The following is a 26,426-nucleotide window of genomic DNA, read 5'->3' on the forward strand; positions in this document are numbered from 1 at the left end:
CATGTCCCCGGCTTCCATAATGGCTTGCTTCTGTATCACAGGCTAGCGTCAGACTTCGCCCTCCTCCCAGTCAGTGCCACACAGTCCTTTTGACAAACACACATGTCACATCAACTCAACTCAGCAAATGTTTATTGGGCACCTATGGTGGTGAAGGCACAATACCAGGGGCTATGGGCACGATGAGGAGGGCGAGCTCTCACCCTCCAGAGGCTTACAGTCTATGAGGGGGACAGATACACTCGCAAAAATAGAAAGCAGAATGAGGTGAGGTGAGCTCTATGCCTGAGGTAAAAATGGCGGGAAAGCAGGGGACAGAGATAGTCAAACATCACCTCAGGTGATTGATACCAGAGTGGCCTTTCAACCAGTCCCGGCCAAGCTGGTATAATACACACAGGTAGGGCAGGAGAGAGGATGCTTCAGGCACAGAAGCAAGTATTCAGAGCAAGGAAAGAGGTCTGCCTTGAGTGGAGGATACTAAGAGGTCAACAAGGAGAGTCAAAGCTGGAGGCGCAGAGGAAGGCCAGATGGGAGAGGCTGTCTTAGAATACAGGGGCATCCAGCTTCACTCTGTAGACAAAGGGAGCCACTATTGAGGGCTCAACCTCATTTCCTGAATTCCAAACACACTTCTGTCAACATGGGGCTGCCTTTGCACTAGCGTACTCTTGTTAACTTTACTGGCTCTGTCTTCTCTGGGTCTCAGCGCAGACCTTAGGGCCACACAGCCAGCTCAGGTCTTAGGGCCACACATGCTTTCCAAGGCTGCACAAAGCTAAGAAGCAGCAGCCTCAAAAGGGAGAATCTGAGCTCTCCTCAACACCATGCACCGACTCCAGAAAAAAGGAAGGGAGGCTTGACCCCAGGACCACTTGAGAGTAAGGGGCAGGGGCAGGGCGGGCACTTAGACACAGCTGACTGCAATGTAAGCATGGTCAAGATAAACTCAGAGAGAGCCAGAGAACCACAGGAAACAGTGGGAGACACAAGTAGTAAAATCAGCATCACCCAGACTAAACCACTTTTTGGGAAGCTTTTGGGCATCACCATGCACCCCTCCAGGCCTCTGGGTGAAGAGACCCAGGAGCTCGACTGCCTGGAACCAGCAATGAGGTTGCTATGCACATACATACACAGTTCTCTGCTGGCAGCGGCTCAGAGGGCCCCACCTAACTATCCAATGAAGAGGGGGAATGGCGTCCAGCTCCACCTGGTCCACCCCAGCCTGGGAGGGGATGTGAGGCCACGGCTGTCCAGGTGGACACGGCAATGCTGGTCAGCGAAGGCTCACCCAAGACCTCCACGCCAGCTGACGTAGTTGCTTGGGTGGGGAGCAGAGAGGAAGGTGAAGTGACAGTAGGGCTCCCAAGGAGAAAGGTTCCTGAGGCGCTGGCGTGCACCTCCGAGCCGGATGCCACAGGGCCCCCACCTCCGTTGCTGATGGTCCACAGACACGGATAGGGGCTGCGGAAGTGGAGAGACAGGAATCGGTGATGAGACTTCAGCAATGAAATGTTACCCACAAGCACACATACAATGCCGAGAAGAGCAGCAACATTCCCGGGAGGACTTCTGGCAATGTCTGTGTCTCTTTTTCTGCAGAAATCCAAGAGTCCCGGTGAAATAGAGATATAGCGAATAAGAAGGCAAAACAGGGCTAGAGTCTGGTGCTGACCCTGCTGGTAATAAGTTATTCACTCTCGATCAGCATTTCATCTCTCTGAGACTCCCTCACAACTAAGATAGCTAAAACTGAATGGAAGGTACTTGGACTGTATGAATGGTGGTGACATGGTCTCTCCCTAGCCAAGGCGGGGGATGTGACAGACCAGCAGAACACTGCCCCCAGAAGCCCTTGGGTGTGACTCTTCCATCACCATTAGCTCTGTGACCTTGGTCAAATTACTTCCTATCTCTGAGTCCCACCTTCTACACCCTCAAAACATGAAGAAGCAATTCTGCATACCAGAGATTGTTGTAGAAACTAAATTAAAAGGCAAATATGCAATGCCAGGCCCACAGTACTTCGAACACGGTGTTTTCTACCCTGCTTACAAGCCAGAGCCTCACCTCTCAACTCTGCTCCCTGGTCCCAACCCTGGAGAGATGGACCTGTTTACATCACTGTCCCAACCCATAAATGATGTGGCCATAAAATAAAGAGTGTCCTGCTGAACAGGGACTTCCCACCACCCTTTCTCTAACCACAAAAGAGCCATCCACTGTCACCTTCGTTTCCTATAGCTTAAAGTCAGAACAGTGACTTAAACGGACACATCCTGGAAGTCATGCATAGTCCTTGATGATACAGGAAACCTCCAAGTCCCGCTGTGCACGAGTTCCTGGCGCTACTCTTACCTGGGCCCTGGGTTGATCGGCCCACTGGTATGGGGTACAGACAGGATGCCGCCATGGGGTGCGGAGGGTAAGGAAGTCCAGCTCTCTGGCCCCGAGAAAACTTGCAGATTGTTGCTTGAGCTCTCTATTAAATTTACTTTGGGGAAATAACAAACAGTTCAGTTGACAGAATATGTATAGATGGTGAGTTTATCTCAAGGCAAAACACAACTGCAGCATAACAGTGCTTCTGAAGTACACAGACAAAATAGGAAGGTTGTCTTTATTGAATGCTAACTACAGCCCAGGCGCTATTCCGTTTATAACCTTCCCAAACTCTTCGCCGCCATCACTTTACCCACACGGCTGGAGATTGGGGAGGGGCCACTTTGCCCTGTGCAATGCACCCCCACCTGACCCCCTTCATTGTGTTCACTACCCTTCGAGAATGGACCATAAGAGCATCCCTCACACGTGGTCCAAATGCCAAAGCCCAGAGGATATTTCTCAGGTCCTAGTCTATCCTCCTCAGAGATCCCAGAGATTGGAACTTTTCAGGAGAAGTGTCTTTTCACGGGAACAAAGCACTGCACAGCCTCACTTGTGTGTGGACTACAGAGATATTCACTGCAGAGAAGCAGAGGCTGGATCGTAGTACCAGGGGAGGGGAGATAAAGAACATAGGCAGGAGCCCAGAATGAGTCAGTCCAGAAATCTAGTGTTGTGTGATGGGCTGAGGGTGTGGCTCGATAGGTTACCTAGCCTGAGTAGAGCCCAAGATTCGCTCTCCCAGTACTGCATCAACTAGACATGATAGTACTTGAATCCAGCACTTGAAGATGAGGAGGATCAGAAGTTCAAGGTTAGCCTTGGCTACATACTTTTAGGCCATCCTAGGCTATGTGAAACACTATCTCTAAATAAATAAATAATAAAGCATTATGTCCTGAAATTTTACTAAGAGAATCCTTTTTTGGTCTGAGACAAGGTTTCTCTATGCAGCCCTGGCTGTCCTGGAACTCGATCTGTAGGCCAGGCTGACCTTCAACTCATAGTCCCCCTGCTTCTGCCTTCCAAGTGCTAGGATTAAAGGCATGTGCCACCACTGCCCAGTGAGAATCTGTTTCATATTTTAAATGAATGCTGATTTGCCTGAACATAGAAATAATTTCACTCTCTCTTCTCTCTCTTTCTCTCTCTCTCTCTGGGGGTGTGTGTGTATGTGTGTGTGTTTGTGTGGTGTGTATGTGGTATGTATGTGTGTGTTTGTATAGTGTGTGTGTGTATGTGTGCATGCTTGTGTAGTATGTATGTGTGCATGCTTGTGTGATGTGTATGTGTGTTTGTGTGGTGTGGTGTGTGTGTGTGCGTGTGCATATGTATGTGTATGTGTGTGTACGTGTGTGTGTGGTGTATGTGTGTGGTGTATGTGTGTGTATGTGTGTGTATGCATGTGTGTGTTTGTGTGGTGTATATATATGTGTGTGTGTGTGGTGTATGTGTGTGTGTGTGGGTGTGGTGTATGTGTGTATGTGTGTGTGTGTGTGCGTGTGTTTGTGTGGTGTAATTATGTGTGTGTGTGTGCATGTGCATGTCCATGTGTGTATACTACATAGACTTCATGTCTACCTGTGCATCCACCACCGCCATGCCCCAGGGTTTAATTAGTAGAGTCCCACACCTGAGGGAGAATGGTTCCTATGCATGTACGCAGAAGGGTAGGGAGCCTGCCGATGTCCTCGGAGGCCAGCGTAGTGCTCACAGCCATGGCGTGTGTGGGGAGCAGGCAGAGGCAAAGGCGTCGCATACTGGTAATTGGCACTGCCGGTTGTGCACATGCCGTCAGGATTGGACAAGATCCAGCCTCCCACTAGAATAGACGAGGAGAAAACAGAGATTTCCACACCAAAATCAGGCGGCAGAAGTCATTCTGGCTTAATTAAACATTAGTTTAAGAAACATTAGATGTGTGTGTAACCCACTGACTGCAGATACAAACTAGGGCTGTTTAAGGGGTTACACAGAGGAGTAAATAAAGGTCCCTTTCTTTTCTACTCGGTGGGAAAATGATGCCTTCCAGCAGGAGCCTACAAACAGGATTCTGAGAGCACAGAAAATGAAAAGAACTAACTGCATGACAAACTTTTTACTGAATTTTTTTTGAAAGCCTGTAGAACGCATCATAGATATGGCTGATGAAGATTCTGACCAGAATACCCTACTTTGAGTGGGTTTCTAAGCAAAACAGACTTAGGCATGTCAGCACTGCAACAAGAAACCCTTCTCAGCTGAAATGAGAAATGGACACTGGACACTAGACAGGGCCCCAGTTGCTCCTCGAGCAGTGGCTGAAGACTGTCACCTAGACCTCAGTAATGTGAAGTTGTGAATGAGAGCCCGCCCTTCTGCTTGAAATGCTGTAGAAGCAAGTAACGTGTACAGGGTGCCTATTGTGTTAAGCGCATGTCAAACAGGTGGGTTTAACCCTTCCCAATCCCTTTGCCTTTCTCATTAGCTCTACCTGGTAAAGGGAGCGCAAAATAGCCCACCCCAAAACGTACATTTTTATTATGTTCTGAGGTCCTTCCACAGGGACCTCCCACATAGGAAGAGCTCTAAAAACTGTCCTTGTGGGGAGATCTAGATGTGTGAAGAAGTGAGTGGCAGTAGTGAACATGCTTCTCCAGGGCTCCCCCTGACTGGCCTTCTCTAGAGCTGCCCAAAAGACTTTCACAGGATATCACAACAGATTCCCCAGAAGGCTGTCTGTCAGTGCCACCTGACCTCCAGAATGGAACTGCTTGCTCTCTTCAGCCTTGCACAATGTCTCATCATCTCCCCTCTCCCCAACCCCCTCACCCACAGAAGCCTCAAGGCTCTCTCCATAACCCAACATGCTATTTCACCTCCAACCATGCTGCCCTTTCCTCGAGTCTCAGGCGCTCATGCTCCTGCATGTGTGAAATCTGCATGCTTGACCTTTATTTATCAGTGTGCTTCTTAGATTAAAATTATAGACATTTCTGAGAAAATGTAAAACTTCTCTACATTGATTAAGAGAATCAGGATTCAGAGGTGTCTGCTAGGCAAAACCAAACCAGAGGGCCCCACTCCCAACCCCAAGACCATTTAGTTTGCCTATTGAGAAGGTGTGCTCCGCACTGACCCTAACCTAAACAAGAAATCATTTGACTAAAGTCCCTTTAAAAGGCTTTCCTGGTGTCTTCTCTGCAAGACTCCACAGACACATCCTAGAAGGTGCCTTGCCTTTTGGGGCTGGGACGGGTGAAGAATGCCATCGCTTTCACACGGCAACAAGAGTCATTCTCAGCAATCCACTACATCTGAGTTATAGACTGGGTCAGCCACTGAATCAACTAAAGCAGGGCTCGTCTGGGCTAACAGAGAATACAGCAGCAAGCACTAGGCCTGCATCGGGTCTCTGTGAGTATACATGGCTGCTTGCTTGGCGGTTTTTGTGGGACTCCTAAGAGTGGAAGTCTGACTCTTTTGCCTGCTCTTCAGACACTTTTCCTCCTATTGGGTTGCCTCGTCCAGCCTCAAAATGAAGGCCTTTGCCTTGCCTTATTCTATCTTGTTTTGTTGTGTTTGGAGGAGTGGAGAAAAGAGAAAACGTGGTCAGAGTGTATCGTATGAGAAAAAAATCTATTTTCAATTAAAAGAGTGTGTGAGAAGGTCAACTTTACTCCCATCTCTGCTCTTGGGTCACCACTGTCTCTTCAGAAGCCTGGCTATGCCACAAGGCCTCTGCTGTGCCGGGGCCAGGATAAAGTGGTACCACCAGGAATGTCACTGCTGCCTCAGAATCCCAGGTGTGATGGTCAAGCCCGCCCTCAAGTCGGCTGGGCTGAGTCCTAACACTCGAGACCACAGTCTGCTGAGGCACCTCACTAACTGGATTCCGGTTACAGAGTTCTTTGTTACATGAGACCTAGACAGCATGCATTTGTCAATTCCACTTAAGGCCCTACCTAAGGTTGGCTTGGGCCTCTCCAGCCTACACACTTGGCTTCTCTCTGAGAACCTGGGAAGGGCATAAACTTGCCTCGGGTGGGAGAGAGAATCTGGGGGGCAGGGGGTGTTTGGAGGGGGACGGGAACAGATCTTGCTAGGCCTTATGAAATCGGGATAGTAAAATGATCAAGAAAGGAGATGACTTCCATATGACCCCGAGTGTCCCCACACATTGTCACTCCACTCACGGTGAGAGTAGGTCACATGCTGGCTCTCAGAGACAGCCTCTGGAATTTCCTTGAGGTGGTTTCTGAAAGAGTAATGAAAGTCACAGTGTCGGTTCCGCCCCAGCATAAAGCACGTAACCCTGCCTGCCGCGGTCAAAGCTACGACCCTCCCCGAGTTCACCTTCCCAGAGGCACTGATGGGCACTGTAACCATGGCAACCTCACTTCTCCTTTCCTGTCATTTTTGCAGCCATCAGTCTTTACTTTGACTTGATTGGTTTCGTGACTCTTCTCCCTGCCTCACAAGATTCAGGCAGTAATAACAGAGGCTCAGCTCTGCACAGGGCTTTGGGACAATTCCATAGGTGATTATAGTACATCTACCATCGCCCACCCCTCTGTGTGAAAAACCACACGGTTCTTCCTTCTTTCTTTCCCTGGCTGTCCTGAAACTCACTCTTAGACCAGGCTGGCCTTGAACTCACAGAGATCTACCTGCCTCTGCCTCCTGAGTGCCAGGACTGAAGAAGGCCTGTGCCACCACCACCCAGCAGGTTTCTGAACTCTTTCCATCACAGCATAGCTACTATCTCTAGATTTTGTCACATCCTGGATCAACTTGTTCTTCAGGACAACTAAAGAACAACTATCTGAAAAACTTATCCAAGTACGTCCTCTACAGCATCAAAATGTTCTCGGATAGCGAACAGGACAGACTCCTGTGGCATACACTCAAAATGGCAGTCCTTTAAAATGATAACCTTGAAAAGGACAAGGAGAGATTAGACATTAAAAATAATAAGTGGGGGCTGGAGAGATGGCTCAGTGGTTAAGAGCACTGCCTGCTCTTCCAGAGGTCCTGAGTTCAATTCCCAGCAACCACAGGGTAGCTCGTAACCATCTGTAATGGGATCTGCAGGCAGAATGCTGTATATGTAATAAATGAATCTTAAAAAAATAATTGAAAAAAATTGAAACTTGGTCAGTAAAATTGGAACAATTCAAAAGCAACTCTGGCTGAACTTTAGGAACCATCCGTAAAGCATGAACTGGGGACGCTGCTCTATCTCATTTTGGCCTCCATGGAAAGGAAAGGTGGGAAGCTAGCGAGACATTCACCCAAAATGGTAGATCACCAGTCATGCCCCAGGAAATCTCTAACTTCTCTCCTCACAGTTGAGAAATAGGAACTTCCCATTGTTTTTTAACTCGTTTCTTGCACTAAGGATAACTTTCTTCTTAAAAAAAAAGAAAGAAAGAAAGAAAGAAAGAAAGAAAGGAAGAAAGAAAGAAAGAAAGAAAGAAAGAAAGAGGGAAAGAGGGAAAGAGGGAAAGAAAGAAAGGAAGGAAGAAAGAAAGAGGAAAAGAAAAATTGAAAGCCGGGTGTGGGATACACGCCTGTGACCCCACTACTCCAGGGCAGAGGTAGCGAAATGGGCACTATGAAGTCATAAAGAGATCCTGTCTGAAGCAAAAGGGGGAATTTTTAGAACCATATTCCTGGTTGGAGATTATAGCCGAGTTGGTAGAAAAGCTTGTGTTACATGCACAATATTCAAGCTTCAATCCTAGCCCCACATACATGAAGCAAGGAGGTGCACATGCTTGTAAGCCAGCACTTGGGAAACAGAGGATCAGAAGTTCATTCTCAGATACACAGAGAGTTCAAGGCCAGCCCGGTCTTCCTGAGATCATACCTCAAATAAATAAATAAATAAATAAATAAATAAATAAATAAATAAATAAATACAAACCAGGGGTGGTGGTGCAGACCTTTAATCCCAACACTCAGGAGGCAGAGGCAGGCAGAGCTCTGTGAGTTCAAGATCAGCCTGGTCTACAGAGTGAGTTCCAGAACAGCCAGAGCTTCACAGAGAAACCCTGCTTTGAAAAAAACAAAATAAAACAAAGCACCACACATATTCTTAAAAGTTGGGGAAAGTACGGAGTAAATTATTTAAAATCTAAATCACATTTTAAGGTGGCTATGTTACCTTCATTAATCCACAGTAAAACAAGGATGGTGAAATACTGACAGCTGTGGGCTATCCTGGACTACAGGGCCTGCTATAGGAACAAACACCTGGGACTTGGTTTGAACTTTGTTGAGTTTGTTTGTCGGTAACCTGAGCATTGCAGCGTATTTGCAGCAAAGGCACGGCAAAGGCCAGCTCTGCTCGAGAAGCCTCGTGTCTGCAGAATTCAGCTGGCAAGATCTGACTGAAATCCCACTCACCTTTCCTTGGCATCCAAGAAGGCCTTGGCGAAAGGGTTGTACTTGATTTTGAGAGCTGTTATCTTGCAAAGACAAGAAGTGTTAGTGAGACAGTGCAAGACAGGCAGAGAGCCCTTGTCTCCCCCTGGGAACGGTTATAAAGTCACAACTCCCTCCCCATGTCTCGTCATTAACCCCTGCACTGACTAGTGTACTGTGGCGTGAAAATGGTGACCGATGTGCAAAGCGAGCAGTGAACGAAGTGGGCACAGGGTCAGGAACTGGGAGAGCCCTGCAGTGCTAACAGACTCACTGCTCCTCCTTTTCCGTTCCTTGTTTTCACTCTTTTTTTTTTTTTTATTAACTTGAGTATTTCTTATTTACATTTCGAGTGTTATTCCCTTTCCCGGTTTCCGGGCAAACATCCCCCTAATCCCTCCCCCTCCCCTTCCTTATGGGTGTTCCCCTCCCCATCCTCTCCCCATTGCCGCCCTCCCCCCAACAGTCTAGTTCACTGGGGGTTCAGTCTTAGCAGGACCCAGGGCTTCCCCTTCCACTGGTGCTCTTACTAGGATATTCATTGCTACCTATGGGGTCAGAGTCCAGGGTCAGTCCATGGATAGTCTTTGGGTAGTGGCTTAGTCCCTGGAAGCTCTGGTTGCTTGGCATTGTTGTACATATGGGGTCTCGAGCCCCTTCGAGCTCTTCTAGTTCTTTCTCTGATTCCTTCAATGGGGTCCTATTCTCAGTTCAGTGGTTTGCTGCTGGCATTCGCCTCTGTATTTGCTGTATTCTGGCTGTGTCTCTCAGGAGAGATCTACATCCAGTTCCTGTCAGCCTGCCCTTCTTTGCTTCATCCATCTTGTCTAATTGGATACATACTGTATATGTATGGGCCACATGTGGGGCAGGCTCTGAATGGGTGTTCCTTCTGTGTCTGTTTTAATCTTTTCACTCTTACCCAAGAGTCCCCAAGTTCTGCCATAAAGGACTCCCTTTCCTATCACGCAGTGGGGAGCACAGCACCGGTGCTTCCCACCTCACCTCACTTACGGTGCTCAAGTTCAAGTCCCTTGTTCTCCTGTAACCACTTGCCCACCAGGCCATGTAAACTCAAAATCACATCATCTGTTCCCATCCACCATCCCTGTACATCATCGAAATCCATTCTGTCGGTGAACAGGACAGAACGTTGTGACACACCACAAAATGCATCTGTCTGCTAACACGTGGCTTTTACAATGAGAGGGAAGTATTAGACTGTTATAAAGGAGAGGGAAAGTGTAAAACTTTACAGTTCGAAGTCTGCGTTTTTCCCCTCACCAGCTCCATCTCTCATAGTGATCAAGACAGAGACACAGAGACATACTGAAAGACAGACATAGAGGCGGGGCTAGAGAGAGCCGGAAGCAGGGGGAGAACATCTGTGTTCATCTCCCACCAACCGGGAGCCCTGAAAAGGGCATCCGTCCTGTTTTGTTCGTTGCAGTCTTTCTAGCGACTGTGGTAAGAGCCAGCATGTGCTGATAACCAGCAAATACTTTTGAAGAAATAGTGAACAGAATATTGATGTGTGCAAGAGCCCATGACTCGCTGGGTGAGGGAAGAAAAGTAAAAGCCCAGCTCTTTCTAGAAAGGAGAGAGGGGTGCAAGCCCGGACAGAGCAGCTACCCTGGTGTTTCTCTTGGGTGAAGCCTGGAGAGGTTGGATGGAACTGAGGGAACCCTCAGCAAGCCCCATACCTGCTCAACCACCCGGGGAAGCTGTAGGAGGCTCTGTGCTTAGGTTTTACATAGCTTCATCTCCAGGGGACGTGTTCAAATTCAAGAAGTGGCTAAAAGGGTCACCATTGCCAGGAAGGTGGTTCAGGAATGACAGGAGCCAATGGCTAAGAGCAAGAGCCTAGAGGTGGCCACCGCCTAGGCCGATGAACAGGGACACTTCCCAGAGACACAAAAGTCCCTTCAACACGGACTCCGCCCAGAGAGAAGTGGAGAAAACCTGGCTGAGAGAAGGTGGGTGTTACCTTGAGAGAAGCAGCAGTGAGGGGTATTATGGGAGTATCTTCTCCTGCTGGCCCACCGCCAGGCTTCTGTCAAGAGCCTGGGCTGCTTTATAAAAGAACGGCCTCATGCTCTCTCTCTGCCCCAAACTAGGTCTGCAACATCATTTCACCTACAGAAACCAAAATGCCAGTTTCCTACCTGATGATCAACAGGGCCCTTTCTGGGAAACCAAACACTGCAGATTCTAGAAATTGTCCCCCGGGGCCAAGTTAAAGCAGCCAGAGGCTACTGGGTTTTTAACCTATCAGATTGCCAAGGGGCCGTTTCTGTGTGAAGGCTGCCAATGAGATGCCATTTTAGGCAGATGTGGCCTATTTATTAATAACGTATGCTGCAACATACATTCCCCATGTGGAGCAATCCTGTCTCTAGGTGTTCGCTACACAAGCAAATCACGATAGATTACCTGGCACGCTCACTGCAGCGTAATATCTAATAGAACATAAAACAACCTACATTCTGCTGGGGGCAGGAAGCCATTTACATGCCATGCCATAGATGTCTATAAACAAATGCTGGGAGTATTATAAGAAAAAGAGATAGGCCTGACTGTAATTTCATAGAAAGAGATACACTGTGGACTATAGAGTTGTTTAGGAAGGAAGGAAAGAAACTTCTAAGCTAAGGTTTACAAGATGAGAGTATTTATGTGAGGAAATCTCCATACATATAGCAAATGGGGGAAGGGGTTACTTTAACGATGGTCATTATAGCGTCCATAAAAGTGCACTTCCAAAAGCAAAAAATAATGCATTTTGCCTTTTAATTCTTATTTTTACCTTGCATACTCTGCACTATCCATCACTGTATTTTTTAAAATAAACCTATATTATCTTTCACATTTAAGCTTAATCAAAAGGTATCCAGTGCTGCCCAGTTGTTGCTGATGATTCTCCTGATGAACGCCCTCCCCCCACTCCCCCAGACAGACTCAAAGCAGTTCATTGAGAAGTCAGGCTTGGGATTCTAAAAACTCTGTCAATATTCAGGTTACTAAGAAAGAAAAAACCTGACTGTGCTCGGAGAGAAAAAAACTGACAAGAAGACACAGAGTCTTGTAAAAACCACAGGAGGACACAGGTGTCAACCCCACACTCTTCAGAAACAGAAGGGAGAAGCTGCCTGCCACCCTTCCTGTCCACACCCCTTTCAGACACATCAGCAAAACAAAGACTCCAGTTTTCCCATAGGGTTGAGCAGTTTTATAGCCCTATTCAACTGGATCTTGTTGGCACCAGGTGGCTTCTGGTGGGCTGCTATAGTTTGGATTGTGAGGGTGTCTCAAAGGTCCGTGTGTGAAGGTTTGGTGCCCCTGGGAGCTGGTGGAATGTTGAAGGTTAGGACTTGGTCAGAGGCCTCCAGATCACTGAGATATGCCCTTGCAAGGAATTTGAGGAGGTTTTTCTTTTCCCCATAACAGTAAAAAGAGCCTCGAGAACAGTAAGACAAGGAAAGCCTTTCTCTGTATTGTCTCCTATACTGTAGTAGCAACAGAAAGCTGAGTAACGTATGGGCCTTTGGCAGACAGACTGGCCTAGGAGCCCCTAAGCACACCTCACCGTTCAGCCTTATCACCGATTTGAGCGTCAGGATCCTCAAAACTCTAAATTCTATTTAGTCTTGCTTGCAACAAAAAGATTCCCCACCAATTCTGCATGGTCTTCTGTGTAACATTCACACGAATCAATACAGGGGGAGGGGGCAAAGATGTGTGCACAGGCGCCCGCGTGCGTGCGCGCGCGCACACAGACACACACACACACACACACTCACATGCACACACACACACTCACATGCACACACACACACACTCACATGCACACACACACACACACACACACACACACACACACTTGTATGCCAGGCACAGGCACACACACTCATTTACCTCCTCGTTCTGATAAGCAGTCACAGCGATGAACTGAGTTTCAGGGAATGAGCAGTTCATGACCATTCGATGGGCGCCTCCGACGCGCACTATGTGAACCTGAGGTTCATATTTATGCAGAGAATTCAGCATTATCTGTTGAGTGGGAGGGGAAGACATTTTAAAAAGCAAGGCTAAGCCTGCTGTGTCACAGTTGATCAGCAGCCAGCACCCTGGGGTCCTCCCAAGCTCGGCACCCCACCCAGACTAGGGGCACCCATGAAATCCTACGTCAGATGAGTGGGGAGATGTTTTTCAGACACTCCCAGCCAGCACTGTACTGATGCTCACACTTAAGTCGGCCGCAGACAGCCCAGGAAAAGCTGTTCTTATATTTCCTACCTAAATCCAGGCTTCCGTTTTCTTGATGCCTGTGTTCAGCACAACAATATACATTTCAGTCCATTCAAATATATATTTGTTCATATATGAAGAATCCCAGTAACTCAAGATGTGTTAGTACCTACAGGCTAAGGAGATCTGACACCAGAGGGTTATACAAAACTTACCCAACTCGATTTAAATGAGAGGCCACTGAAAGACTCCGGCTGTGAGATCTAACAGGGCAGTAACAACTAACCTTCAAATTTCCATTTTAATGAGTAACATTCTGGCTTGCACCAAGCCTGGGATTGCATTACCCCCTAAACAGTGGACTCCCATGGTCCCCTCCACTGAGCACAAAGAGAAAGGAGAAAACACAGGCTGGGCACAAAGGAAGCCAAATATGAGGGAGGGCTGGGGAGAGAGAGCAGCAGGCTGTTCCCCCTCCAGGTCCCACCTCCTGCACCCCCACATAGTCTGCATTTTGTAAAGTTACTAACCTTCTAACCTAGGGAGCTGGATTTGCAACCCGCCACAGAAATGGAGGCGGAAAAGGCTTCCCGTCCTGTTTACTCTAATTGGAGATTTTAAATAAAACCTTCCTTATTTAAGGTTTGTTTGGATTGTATGGGTTTTTTTTTTTTCCTGGGGGGAAAAAACGAAAGCTGATTCAATATTCTATTGATAATTATCGTAGTGCCCAAGCAGAAGAAGTAATTATTTCATTTAGGAGCAGCTTTTTATTAAGGTATTTGTCTGTTGCCAACATGCCACTTACACCAAAAAAAAGGTGGGGGGAGAGAGAGAAACAAAACCCCAGTACCCACAAACATCTCCCTCCCTGGGCTGGGTAAAAAGCACCACACACAAGACAAAACGGAAAAGAGCCTGATGATTAAGTAAACTAGTGCACTCTTGTTCTCTTAACATCGGGAAGTCCATTAAAAACTGAAGCACCAATTAAGAGCTGTTTATTCCTGTTTACATTTGGACTCCAGGAAATAACTGGCTTCTGTGGGCAAAGAGGCTGATGAGGACCTCTCTAATTGCCTAAATGCACCCTTGATATTTCTTGATTGGTGTGTGGGGAGGCCACGCGTACCTGCCCACCTCCACTAAGCTTGTTGGTCAGCTTCACTTTGCTGAAGGAGATGGGAGCTTTCATCCAGTGAGCCCCAAAGTTGGGGGAGTCAGGGTGAATGTAGACACAGCTGTGGCTGGAGACCTCTGGCTTGCCCGCGGGTACCCATTCCCCGTTGACATACTTCCAGCGGTGACTGTCGGTCGGGACGAAGTCCAACAGAAGGGAGTACATAGCATTAGGGTCCAGTCCCGTGACACTGATCTTCAAAACAGGGAACATCCGCCTGAAGGAAGTCAGAAACAGCCATGAAGGGATCTCAGAGGTCCTCTTCCCATCCTGGTCCCAGAGGCTTCTCGCCTCTGACACTGGGATTTGACTATAAAGCACTGCTCTGCGGGTTAGAATCTGTGCGAACCACCAGTCTGGTCATTTCATACAGAAGACCATACAGACAAGTATGTCCTCAGATGTACCGAGAATGGCCACACTCACAGACAGCTTTCTCCCTCGCATCCCAGTGCTACAGACCTCCCCAGACTCACACAGAACCCTGGTTGTGAGTAAAGGTAATAGCGTGTGGACGGCTGCATCGGAAAGCGAGGGGAAACGGGGATTTCAGCTGAATGGTTAGAGGTCCCTTCCTGCAGACTTCCAGAGTCTCCCTATACCCATGCCCAGGCTGAACAGGGAGGGAGACGGACATGGATTCACTGATCCTTCCTCTCCCCTCTAGAACAGTGCCACTGCTTGCATTTACCTAAACATCTGACTTCTGATCCCACTGCTTGCTGAGCACACACAAAGAAACGACATAGCAGCCATCACTCAGTCCCCAGTTCTTTCTAGACTTCCTGTTTCCAGGAGGAAAAGCAGATGGAGGTGGTTCCTGCCAGCCAGGGGCAGGGTTGACAATGATCTACTTATAATGTCCAAAGTGACCCAAGGTGAGACTCTAGAACGACAGCAGGACTGGCCAGCAGGAAGCCACGAGTCTAAGGGCAGATGGCTAGTACTTGGCACATTCACTGGGTATCGTAATAAACACTTCCCAAGAATCAACTCACTGAGTCCCTGCAACTTTATAAAAATGTCCTGCTGTGACTTGCGCTTCGATAAAGACCACCTGCATCGAACAAAATGTCCAGGGGAGAAAATGCACGAGAAAGTGCACTGCCCTCCTGTATTCCTGACTGAGACTCGAGAGTCCCACCTCACTCCCCTTCTTGAGATGAATTCCCTTTCAGGCCACCAGGAAGGTTGGTGATGTAACATCCTTTTGCCTGTTCCCATTTCTTTTGTTATTTTCCATCATAGAACCAGAAGGTGCTTTCCCCTCTGTTTTCTCTTGATATCAGATTGAACTGCTCCTCCTCTCTGTGAATTTTAACATTCTCATTCACAAAGAAAGATAAACATGGACATTAGATAAATGACCTACAGACCCAGAAAGTCGTTCTAACAGCTGAAAAGATTTCTTATTCATAGGAGCCATGGCTGCAAATGGACTCTGTCTTCTGGCCCCAAGCTTCTCCTAAAGTGATATGTTTTTGTTTTTGTTTTGCTCTACTTCATTGTACATTATAAACACACACACACATACACACACATGCACACACACACACACACACACATACAAATAGAGTATGGTCACTCATTATTAGGGGCAATGGCTAAGTGAACAGTCACATTTGGGAGACAGAGGCTGGTGGATCTCTATGAGTTCAAGACCAGCCTGGTCTACATGGTAAGTTCCAGGCCAGCCAAGTCATGCATGTATGTGTGCATGGATGGATGGGTGGATGGATGGATGGTAGATAGATAGATAGATAGATAGATAGATAGATAGATAGATAGATAATTTAATGCAAGGTCACTTTCTGGTGATAATAATTACGATATGCACCCGGGGGTTAGAGTAAGTTACACCTCATTTAAGTATTCCTTCTCCACAAGAAGATGTTACTATGCCCCTGTTTTAGTACAAAGGCCCAAAGGTTCTAATAAGCCTATCAGCCAAGAGACTGAAAGAAAAAGCTGTATCTGCTGGGGCAAAGAGAAGGAAATGCCCCCATAGGCTTGTCCATATAGGCTTGTCCATATAGGCTTGTCCATATAGGCTTGTCCATATAGAACCCTGCTCTTAGTCTCAAAACTCTATTGTGTGAAGAAGTACCTCTTTTTAAAGATTTATTTTATGTATATGAGTATGCTGTCACTGATACACCAGAGAGGGCATCGGATCCCATTACAGATGATTGTGAGCCACCATGTGGTTGCTGGGAATTGAACTCAGGACCTCTGAAAGACAGCCATTGCTCTTAACCTCTGAGCCATCTCTCCAGTCCCCAAAGAAGAATCTCATAATGGTATCTTTTCCTTCTTTTTAAATTCAGAGATAAAGTTGATATTGTAAAGAAACTATGACTTCACAAGTAGATATTTCAACATCGCTAGCCATCCTAAAAGCATACAAGTAAGATGCCACTTCCTGCCTTCAAGGACAGCTACAGTGGAAAAGCAAAACAACAGAAAATGTTGGTGAGGAAGGAAAAAGACTGGAGCCCCTCTTACAGTCCTATGGAGGGATTTAAATGGCACAGTTCCATGTCTGACTAAGCATGGAGTTACTGGCTAATCTGGAGTTCCACTCCTCAGCATGTATGCAGAAACGATGGAAACACGTGACTACAGATATGTCGTAGCAGTGGATTATGAAAACAGATGCACTGAATGATGGGTAGATGCTAAATGCGTTACATCCATTTGCTGGGGTTTTATTTGGTCTCGAGATCCTCAGTACTGCTCTGCACTACAGTATACATGAACCTTGAAAACCCTTGGCTAAGTGACAAAATTTTCACAAAGAATCACAAGACCAGAACAGCTAAATCTACAGAGGCAGAAAGTAGACTAGTGGGTCAGTGATGGCTAAAAGATATGGTGCTCTTTGGTGGGGGAAGACAATGAAAATGTCCTAAAATCAATTGTGGAGAGGGATTTTCAATTCTGGGGATATGCTAAACCCCACTGAACTGTGTGCCTTACATGGATGAGTAATCTGTTATATTAATCACACCACACAGTAATGCTGTCAATTAAAATGAGGAAGCACGGAATGAGGTCCTATATGAAAAATGATTGGATGATCAACTGTGTTATACCCTATAGTGTTCCATTTGCCAAGAACTTTATAATTATTCTTCGTTTCGAGGTCAACATGCGAATGAACCAAACGGTAACACATCATTTTAATCGGCATTGTATCGAGACAAGGAATAAATACATCTGTCAGCTTGCCGAAGGTCTTAGATCTGGATGAGACCTCCTCTTAGCTGAGCTAATCTCCTTCCACCTCATCAACCCTGTCCCTTCTTTGTCTTGACCCACAATGACCTTTGACACATCATCTAGACACGTGTGGCCATCGCTCAGAGCAAGGCCGTGCTATCAGGGATGAAATCCACTTTGATCCAAAGTGATTTTTTTCCTTCCACTTTCCCCCCAAAGCTTGACTAAGCAGAGAGGGTCGAGAGTCTTTGAGGAGTTTAAAAGCATATGGTGAATCAGCCTCTAATCACAGACCCTCATCACTTAAATCTTCCTTGAAAGAAAAAAGCAAGAGGGTTTGGAGAGAGAAGAGAGAGGAAACGTGACAACGTGAGCAATGTCTCCCTAAACACCATAACTGATGGGTCATGGGCATTGAGTTTTACCTGCAAACCTGACTTTGGTTTTACTGTGAAGCTCGCTATCCAGTTTTCATTTCACCAACAGGAATCTTGGGAGATAGCCCTGTTGAAAATGGCTAGGAGTGAGGGCTATCGTGAGGGGAAGAGATGAGGCAGGCTTTGTAAGGAGGGGAAGAACAGTGGCAGTCCAAGGCAACATTCAGGAAAAATACCTTCCTCACTCTGCTCATCAGACAGTAACTGTCATCAGATGCTCAGTAGAGCTGTCAGGATTAAGGTGTGTGTGTGTGTGTGTGTGTGTGTGTGTGTGTGTGTGTGTCTGTCTGTCTGTCTGTCTGTCTGCCTGTCTGCCTGCCTGTCTGTCTGTCTGTCTGTCTGTCTGTCTGTCTGTGTGTCTGTCTCTGTGTGTCTATGTGTGTCTGTCTGTGTGTGTCTATGTGTGTCTGTCTGTCTGTGTGTCTGTCTCTCTGTGTGTCTGTCTGTGTCTGTCTGTGTGTCTGTCTGTCTGTCTGTCTCTCTGTGTGTCTGTGTGTGTCTATCTGTCTGTGTGTGTCTGTCTGTCTGTGTGTATGTCTGTCTCTGTGTGTGTCTGTGTGTGTCTGTCTGTCTGTGTGTGTGTGTGTCTGTATGTGTGTCTGTGTGTGTGTCTGTATGTGTGTGTGTCTGTGTGTCTGTGTGTCTGTATGTCTGTGTGTGTCTGTGTGTCTGTGTCTGTCTGTCTGTGTCTGTCTGTGTGTGTCTGTCTGTCTGTCTGTGTCTGTGTCTGTGTGTCTGTGTGTGTGTGTCTGTCTCTGTGTGTGTGCGTCTGTCTGTGTGTGTGTGTCTGTGTGTGTGTCTGTATGTGTGTGTGTCTGTGTGTCTGTGTGTCTGTATGTCTGTGTGTGTCTGTGTGTCTGTGTCTGTCTGTCTGTGTCTGTCTGTGTGTGTCTGTCTGTCTGTCTGTGTCTGTGTCTGTGTGTCTGTGTGTGTGTGTCTGTCTCTGTGTGTGTGCGTCTGTCTGTGTGTGTGTGTCTGTGTGTGTGTCTATCTGTCTGTGTGTGTATGTCTGTCTGTGTGTGTCTGTCTGTCTGTGTGTGCGCTCGCGCCTGTGCCTGTGCTGTGTTCATGCTCATGCAGGCTCTATGATTATGAAACACATGGCCCATGAATGTCAATGCATGAAAGTAAGCAGAAATGAGCTCAGCTGCAGCTGTCAGCTCCATATAAATCAGAGGGAAAGAGAGCAGTCGCATCGGGTTAGAAGCAGAGTATGCAGATAGCTGTGATATCATTTGTAACTGTAAAAAGTAGAGAAAGTAGTTCACGGGCTATGCAGACACGGAGATGAACCTACCTGAGGTGCAATTTTCGCTTCTTCCTCCTTTGTGCTGCCCTCACTGGATGCCGCCAGCCGGGCTAGGGATGCCTAGCACCCCGAGTTAGCAACAGATTCCAACTCCGAATTCCAGCCCTCGTTTATGAAGCTCAGTAGGTACCAATGCCAAAAAGGCTTCCAATTCTTAAAATCTGTACAAAGCTAATAATTGCAGATATATACATGCCTCTCAGAGGAAAGTGTTCAGAGATAAACAACTGAACTCACAGACTACTGTTTAACTACTCAGGAGGCTAAGGCATGAGAAACACCTCAAGACCAACCTGGGGCTCCAAGTAGGTTCAAGCCCAGCCTGGGCAACTTAGTGAGACCCTTTAAAAGAAGGCTGGGGGTAGCTCGATAGTATATTGCTTGCCTAGTGTGTAAGCAGTCCTCAGTACTGGAAAGAAAGAAAGGGAGAAAGATAAGGGAGGAAGAGAGGGAGGAAAGGAAGGAGGGAGGGAGGTAAGAAGAAAAAGAGGGGATGGGGGAAGAAAGAAGGGAGAAGGAAGGAAGAGAGAAGGAAAGAGCTACAAGAGATTTAATTTAGTTGCCTGTTTCCTCGGAATTGAATTCTTTTCTGCCACCTAACATATAAATTCTCAAGGATGGAGGTGAGAGCAAGCACAGACCAGCCGTGTTGTAGTTACCATGAGATCTGAAACCTTATCGAACATCAGTGGCTAAAAGTATGGGTGCTGCTGCTGCTGCTGCTGCTGCTGCTGCTGCTGCTGCTGCTGCCGCTGTTGTTGTTGAATTTGCAGTGGGAACAAGGCAGAAAGAGGAGAAAAGGGAGCCACGCGAGTACAAGTGTTCAGGGCTTAGCTCACTGATCAAATCGAAGGTTCTGGAAAACTCGACAGGTTGGTAATGCACAGAGCCAGGTGGAAATGCAGCTTCCCCTGGAGAAGGACTGCTGGGGAGGCAGCGGGAATCTGGAGAAGACACAGGGAGAAGAAAGGAGACATGGGAACAGATGGGAAGTGGGGAGGAGAAAAAGCTGGAAAGCGGTGGTCTATGGTGAGGAAATAAAGTCTACTAAAGCCTCAATCAGAAAACCCAAGGATCGAGAAAGCCGGCCCTGAGCAAGCTCCATTGATATCCCCTGAAGCCACAGCCATTCCCCTCCTCCTCTAAAAGCATAAAGCCCAACGCCTGGGGAAATTTTGGCCCCAGAGGAGGCTCAGCAGACATAAGGTAAAGAAAAAGATTTCATTCACAGCAATGAACCAGTTTGGCCACAAGTTCACTGTTTCCACACACACACACACACACGCACACACAAATTCACGTAATTAATAGGAATGACGTTAAGCACAAGTAACTTTAAACTTTAAATATGAAAGAAATGTTGCTGAGGTTTAAAAAAAAAAAAGCAGGCAAGAAACGCTCTTTTCAAGTGGCAAAGGGACATTCTGCTACACTTTGCTATCGGTGTGGACTCTGTAATGCCTCCAAGAATCCTATTGCCTTTATTGAAATACTTGAAGCATAGTTCATCTCTTGGTTCTACTCACTTAGATTGCACTATAGGGTCACTCTGACGGCCAAATAATGGCATATAGTTGGTCACCCAGTAACCCAGCACAAGCAGAATGCACCCCACACAACAGGCTGCAATTCACAAGTGCATCTGCGCTCCTCTTTGAAAGGGGCCGAATCCACTTGAGAATGCAAGGCAGTCCTTTGAAGTTAAAAACATTTCGCATCAAGAGAAGAAACGTGAAATTAAACTTTCAAATATTCAAAGCAATAAAATGTCTAGTACACATATAGGGGTCTGTTTGGAAAGGAAAAAAAAGTCACTCTTAGACGAGGTTGGTAGCTTCGCAGTTTACAAAATGTACGTGTTCACCACCTGACTTTGACTCACAACACAGTTTCTTGTCATGCAATGGCTCCCAGGTTCTTAAGCCTCTCAGCCACATAAGGATAGCTCACTTTCGGGCTGGTGTTTTGTTTAGAATTAGAACACTAAGGCACTAGGAACTGAAGGCTTTTTCTCAAGGACAAAAACCAGCCTGAGATACAACTGGTTTCAACTTTTCTCTATAAGCGAAATTTCTCTCCAGGTGTCAGAATAAGAGTCCCGGCTCAACCAACACTACTGAAGGTGCTTTTGTGCCCATGGGTACCCAAAAATGTGTGAGCACAGGAGTGCAAGTCTCTTTCAAAATATTTGCATTTCCTCTGCTAAGCACAAGCTTTTAATGTTCTGTCAAAAGCCACTTAACTGGCTAAGCTTCACAGGTTCTGAGAAACACCAGCAGGGAGCGGTATCTGCAATTCCCACTCTTTGCAGGGAGAACAGAAGAAGAAAACTTCTCTTCCCGGAGACCGGGACATTAGGGCTTCATTCCCTGTTGCCACACCATGCTAACTTTTCCATACTCATAACTATGTGAAACACACAATCAAACTCAACACTCTCCCTCAACGCGCCCAAGGAAGCAGGCAGAGGCGGTGGCCTTTCTAAGCCCAATCTTCAACTCATCAAAATTGTCTGACAGGTTCGCTGTGCTTACGAAGCAACTGTCCGGTCTCCAGATAAAATCAACTTTCACATTATCTGAACAGGACTAAGCACAGGTCTGCTCCAGGGGACACAGTGATCAAAAATTGATAGCAGTTTCTGACAGTTGAGTCCATTTCCCTAATGCATGAGGCATGCTCCCCTGCAAAATAATTCCCCACATAATATGTGTATAAGACAGGTGGCCTTCCTCTTCCACTACTCCGATGATCTCCAAGAAGTTAGGTTGGCTGAGTGGCAGCCAGCTGAGACTGTCTTTAAGATACTCAGAGTCTGCAGCCTCTGACCTAAGAGTGGCAGCCTCTTCAGTGCTAAAGGCGTCTTACCTTCCTCGCCAAGCGAAGGCCGGCACAAGCAGGCTGCGGTCAAACTCACCTGCCATTCTTGGTCACGATCATTTCATTAGTGACTTCCTTGAATCTCTGCCAGAGCGGAGCATCCTCCAAGATGATCTGAAGTTGCTTCTCTGTAGGATCTCCCTTCTCCCTCCCTGCCTGAAGCTCACTTTCCACCACGTTGAGCAGGCGAGACACGGTGCCTTCGCCAGACTTCTGCGTGGCCAGTTCGCTCATGGCCATAGACCCTGTCAAACTTTGCTGAGAGCTGCCGTTCCCACCTTCTCTACCTCCGGCTCCTTCCTTCTCTCACTTGCTAGCTTTTCAACCCCAGCTGGTCAGTGTCTGGGAGGAGAACAAGATGCCTTGGCTCTTGTTTAAGCTTCCAGTGCGACACCCCTGAAAGTCTCCAAATTACCACCGACCTGTTAAGCTTCAGTTGGGGAGCAGGGAGGAGAGGGGAGAGAGGTGGAGAAGAAAAAAAAACGGTCTCTTAATTACTCACTGGATCAGGTGGGAGTCAGCCTGGCTTTCCCATTGGCTGCCCTGCCCACAGTAGCCGTTTAAGAAGAGTACTCCATCCAAATTATCAGGCTTTTATCCCGTTGTACCTGAAGAGGTCTAATCAGTGGATTGAGGACCATTTTCCCGTTAATTAAAATTATTCCAGGCCTGGACCACAACAATCAGTCAAATCATGTCTGTGTATAAACTGTGGCATGTGGCACCTATAGAAAAGGAGGTGCAGGCGGGGGGGATCCACAAACTTGCTGCCTGGGCGAGCTGTCCTGTCAGAGTTGTCAGCTGAACTCCCTCCACCCCGATCTAGCAACTTGAACAGACACAGAATCCCTTCAGACAAGAGCGGTCCGTGCTGAAGATCAAGGGCTCTGTGCCAAGATATAAGACCTGAGAATAAAGGAAGTTTTTCTGCGCTATACTCAAGGAACTAAAGTCAGGAGGAAAAGAACTACAGATTCCTTTTCCCGACGGGGCTCCTCTGGTCATCTGCCTCCTGACTGTTCCCACACACACACACACACACCTCTCACCTCAAAGGTCCTTTTCCTTTGTAGCAAACAGGAGAGCTCTGAATTTTGATCTTCCCCACCAGAATCCACATCCCTAGTCTCTCTTATCTCCAGTCCTAGAGAAGGGAAGGGAGAATGCAATTTGTACAGAATTATTCTAAAACAAAACTCTGTGTCACCTGAGTGAGAATCAACTTTTTACATCATTAGGCTGAGTGATGCTTACCCTTGATCCACAAAGGCTTCTGGTCCTCTTTTGGGCAGCCACAGCCAATGCTGCTCCTCTAGAGTGAATCCCGCTATTTCCTGAGGATGCAATGAGTAGAAACATTTCCTTTTCCTAAAGACACAGCCCAGTGTGACTGGTGGGGAAGGTGGAAACCAGGAAGGAGACTACCAAGACATCTGGAGCACCCCTACTTCCAGGAGAGCCGAGGGTGTATTTTGTTATAAAAGAAAACAATAATGTCAGAACAAAGGGAAAATGAAAGCAGAAAGTCCAAACATGGAGGATGACAAACAGGAACTGAGTACCTACTAAGCGCTTCTATGTAGCTTCGATAGAAGAGCATTGGTTATCTTTGAAGAACTACCAATCTGACAGGGGAAGGAAGCAACATGAAGTAGTTTGGTTATCAACCATGGTAAGAAAACGAAGATTATGCAAAAGAATGGTGGCGGAAACTGTGCGAGGTGGGCCAGGGGGAGGGGGCGGGATCCTGACTCGATGCTATGCTGTAGAAAGGCTTATTTGAGAAGGCATCTCGACAGTGACAGAAAGGACCCAGGGAAAGGGGAGAAGAGTGTCCAGAAGAGGGGACCCAAGATTGTCAGTCATGGCTAGGGCCAGGCAGGACCTGCTAAGGGCAGAGTAGCAGAACACATTGGTGAAGGGAAAATGCGGGCAGTGCTGAATCGGGTATGAGGGAACCAAAGTCTAACGTGAATAAATCAGTCCATTTGCTGAGGCAGAGAAGCTGAGGGAGACAGGGAGTTAAGCAGAGCGACGCTCTATTTGGAAGTCGGGGTTCCAATTCTATACATATTTATAATGAAAAACAATGTGGCAGGATATATAATGACCCAAGAGATAACCCTGAGCCTCAGAACATATATCACCTCACATTAATAAAAAGGAACACTGAAAGTGTGGTCGAAGGAGGGATCTGAAAGCCTGCTCCCAGGGATAGCCTCCTCTAGAGAGGCCGTACTTCCTAAACTTCCTAAGCAGTCCACCAACTGGGGATCAAACATTCAAACCTGCGAGTCTATGGGGGCCATGCTTGTTCAAACCACAAGCAGTAAGTGCTCTTAATGACTGAGCCATCTTTCCAACTCTGCTTAGGAATACATTTCAGGAAGCTTCTGTATCATGGCTTCCACGTCAGTTTTCAAAGGTCTTTCACGTTCGTTATCCCTCCTCATCCCCCTTCCTTTACCCTGCTCTCATATCTCTCCCCACTCAATCCTTCTTGCTCCATTAGTCTCCATCCCCTATATACCACCTCACCCTATCTCTGCTCCCCTCAGGGGTCCCCGACCCCCTTGCTAGTTTCCCAAACTCTGTGTATTCCAGTTTAAACACACACACACACACACACACACACACACACACACACACACACACACACACACATCAAAAGCCTGCAACTTAGTATCCAAATTCGAGAGAGAACATGTGACAGTTGTGTTTCCGGCTCTGGGTTACCTCACTCGGAGTGATTATTTCTGTTTCTATGCATTTACCCACAAGTCTCATAATCTCATTTTCACTAATGGTTGAATAATATCCCATTGTATAAACATACCACATTTTCATCTTCTGTTTATCAGGTGACATCTATGCCGTTCTTTTTTCTCTCTTGTCTATCATAAATGGAGCAGCAATGGACATGGATGACCAAGTGTCTCTACACTAGGATACAGAGTCCTTCGGGTGTGAACCCGAGTGGTATGGCTGGATCACGTGGTAGCTCTAGTTCTAGCTCTTGGGGAACGTCCATGGTGGTTGAATCGGTTTGCACTAGTGAACACTGGGTTCTTTTGGTCTTAACCATTGTGACTGGAGTAAGGTGTAACCTCAAAAAAAAGTTTTATTTGCATTTCCTCAATAACTAAAGACGTTAAACACTGAAAAATATCTCCCAGCTATTTGCATTTTTCTTTAAAAAATAAAAACAAACCTCTTGTTTAGATCCACGGTTTTTAAAATTCAGTTGTTTGCTTTCTTGCTATTTAGGGTTTTGTAGTCCATTATCTATTCTAGACACTCTGGAAAAGACTTTTTCCCACGTGTACACGGCCTCTTCACTCAGATGAGTATGTCCTTTGCTGGACAGAAGCTTTTTGGCTTCATGAAGTCTCCTTTATCAATTTTTGGCCTACTGGGGTCTGTTCAACAGTCCCCCTCCCTTTTGTGCCTGAAAGTTGAAGCAAACTGTTTCCCCACCATCTGACCCAGAGGACCCAGCTTGTACTGAATCGTTTGCAATCTGGTTTTGTTCGGGTGACAGATAAGGATCCGCCCTTTATTCTTCTGTATTCTACCCGGTACCTTATGTAGACGACGCGGTCTCTCCTCCAATGTGTATTGCTAGCTTCTTTGTTGAAAATAAGGTGGTAAAGAGAAAGAGAAAGGAAGGAAGGAAGGGAGGGAGGGAGGGAGGGAGGGAGGGAGGGAGGGAGGGAGAGAGAGAGAAAGAGAGAAAGAAAAGAAAATCAGGTGGTTATAGGGATGTGGGCTTATGTGTAGGTACTCAGTTCTATTCAATTAATCAATGTGTCTATTTTTATGCTGATTTTTTATGCTGGTTTTTAATTACTATGTGTAGTATACCTTGAAATCTGTGGTGATTATACCTCCTCCGGCAGTTTTTGTTTATTTATTTTATTGTTCTAGGTTGTTTGGCTATGCAGAGTTTTTGTGTTTCCCTATGAAATTTAAGATTATCTTTTTTTTTTTTAGTAAAAAACAAAACCGCATGGCAATTTTAAGTGACAGCATTGAATCTGCAGTTTGCTTTTATAGGGTGACTTTTTTTTCCCCACAAAATCAATCCTACTGATCCATGGAGTATGGGAGGTCTTTCCTTCTCCTGTTGCTTGTTTTGTTTGTTTGTTTTCTAATTTCATCCTTCAGTGTCTTAAAGTTTTCACTGTACAAGTCTTTAAGTTCTTTGCTTATATTTATTCCAAGATGATTTGGGGGCCATTGTAAACAAAGTCATTCTTCTAATTTGTTTCTCAGTGTATTTTTGTTAGTCTATAAGAAGGTCACTGGGACTTGTGTGTTAATTTTGTATCCTATGATCTTGCTGAACACATTT

General features: G+C 46.5%; 1 protein-coding gene across 9 annotated transcripts; it reads right to left on the reverse strand.

Moving 5' to 3' along the window:
- Positions 1-115: 115 nt before the first annotated feature.
- Positions 116-25,700, reverse strand: Tbx19 (T-box transcription factor 19). Of its 9 annotated transcripts, XM_087580951.1 has the most exons (12): positions 25,655-25,700; positions 23,635-23,697; positions 23,327-23,516; positions 23,122-23,216; positions 22,110-22,502; positions 14,177-14,441; positions 12,712-12,846; positions 8,779-8,840; positions 6,564-6,625; positions 4,022-4,210; positions 2,362-2,497; positions 116-1,467 (listed from the first exon to the last, which is right to left on the reverse strand). In XM_087580951.1, the coding sequence occupies exons 5-12, from the start codon at positions 22,310-22,312 to the stop codon at positions 1,173-1,175; spliced, it is 1,347 nt and encodes a 448-aa protein (XP_087437077.1). In that variant the 5' UTR covers positions 22,313-22,502; positions 23,122-23,216; positions 23,327-23,516; positions 23,635-23,697; positions 25,655-25,700; the 3' UTR covers positions 116-1,172.
- Positions 25,701-26,426: the final 726 nt, after the last annotated feature.

This window comes from Rattus norvegicus, chromosome 13 (assembly GCF_021556685.1).
Source record: "Rattus norvegicus strain SHRSP/BbbUtx chromosome 13, alternate assembly SHRSP_T2T, whole genome shotgun sequence".
In the NCBI taxonomy this organism is placed as follows: Eukaryota; Metazoa; Chordata; class Mammalia; order Rodentia; family Muridae; genus Rattus; species Rattus norvegicus.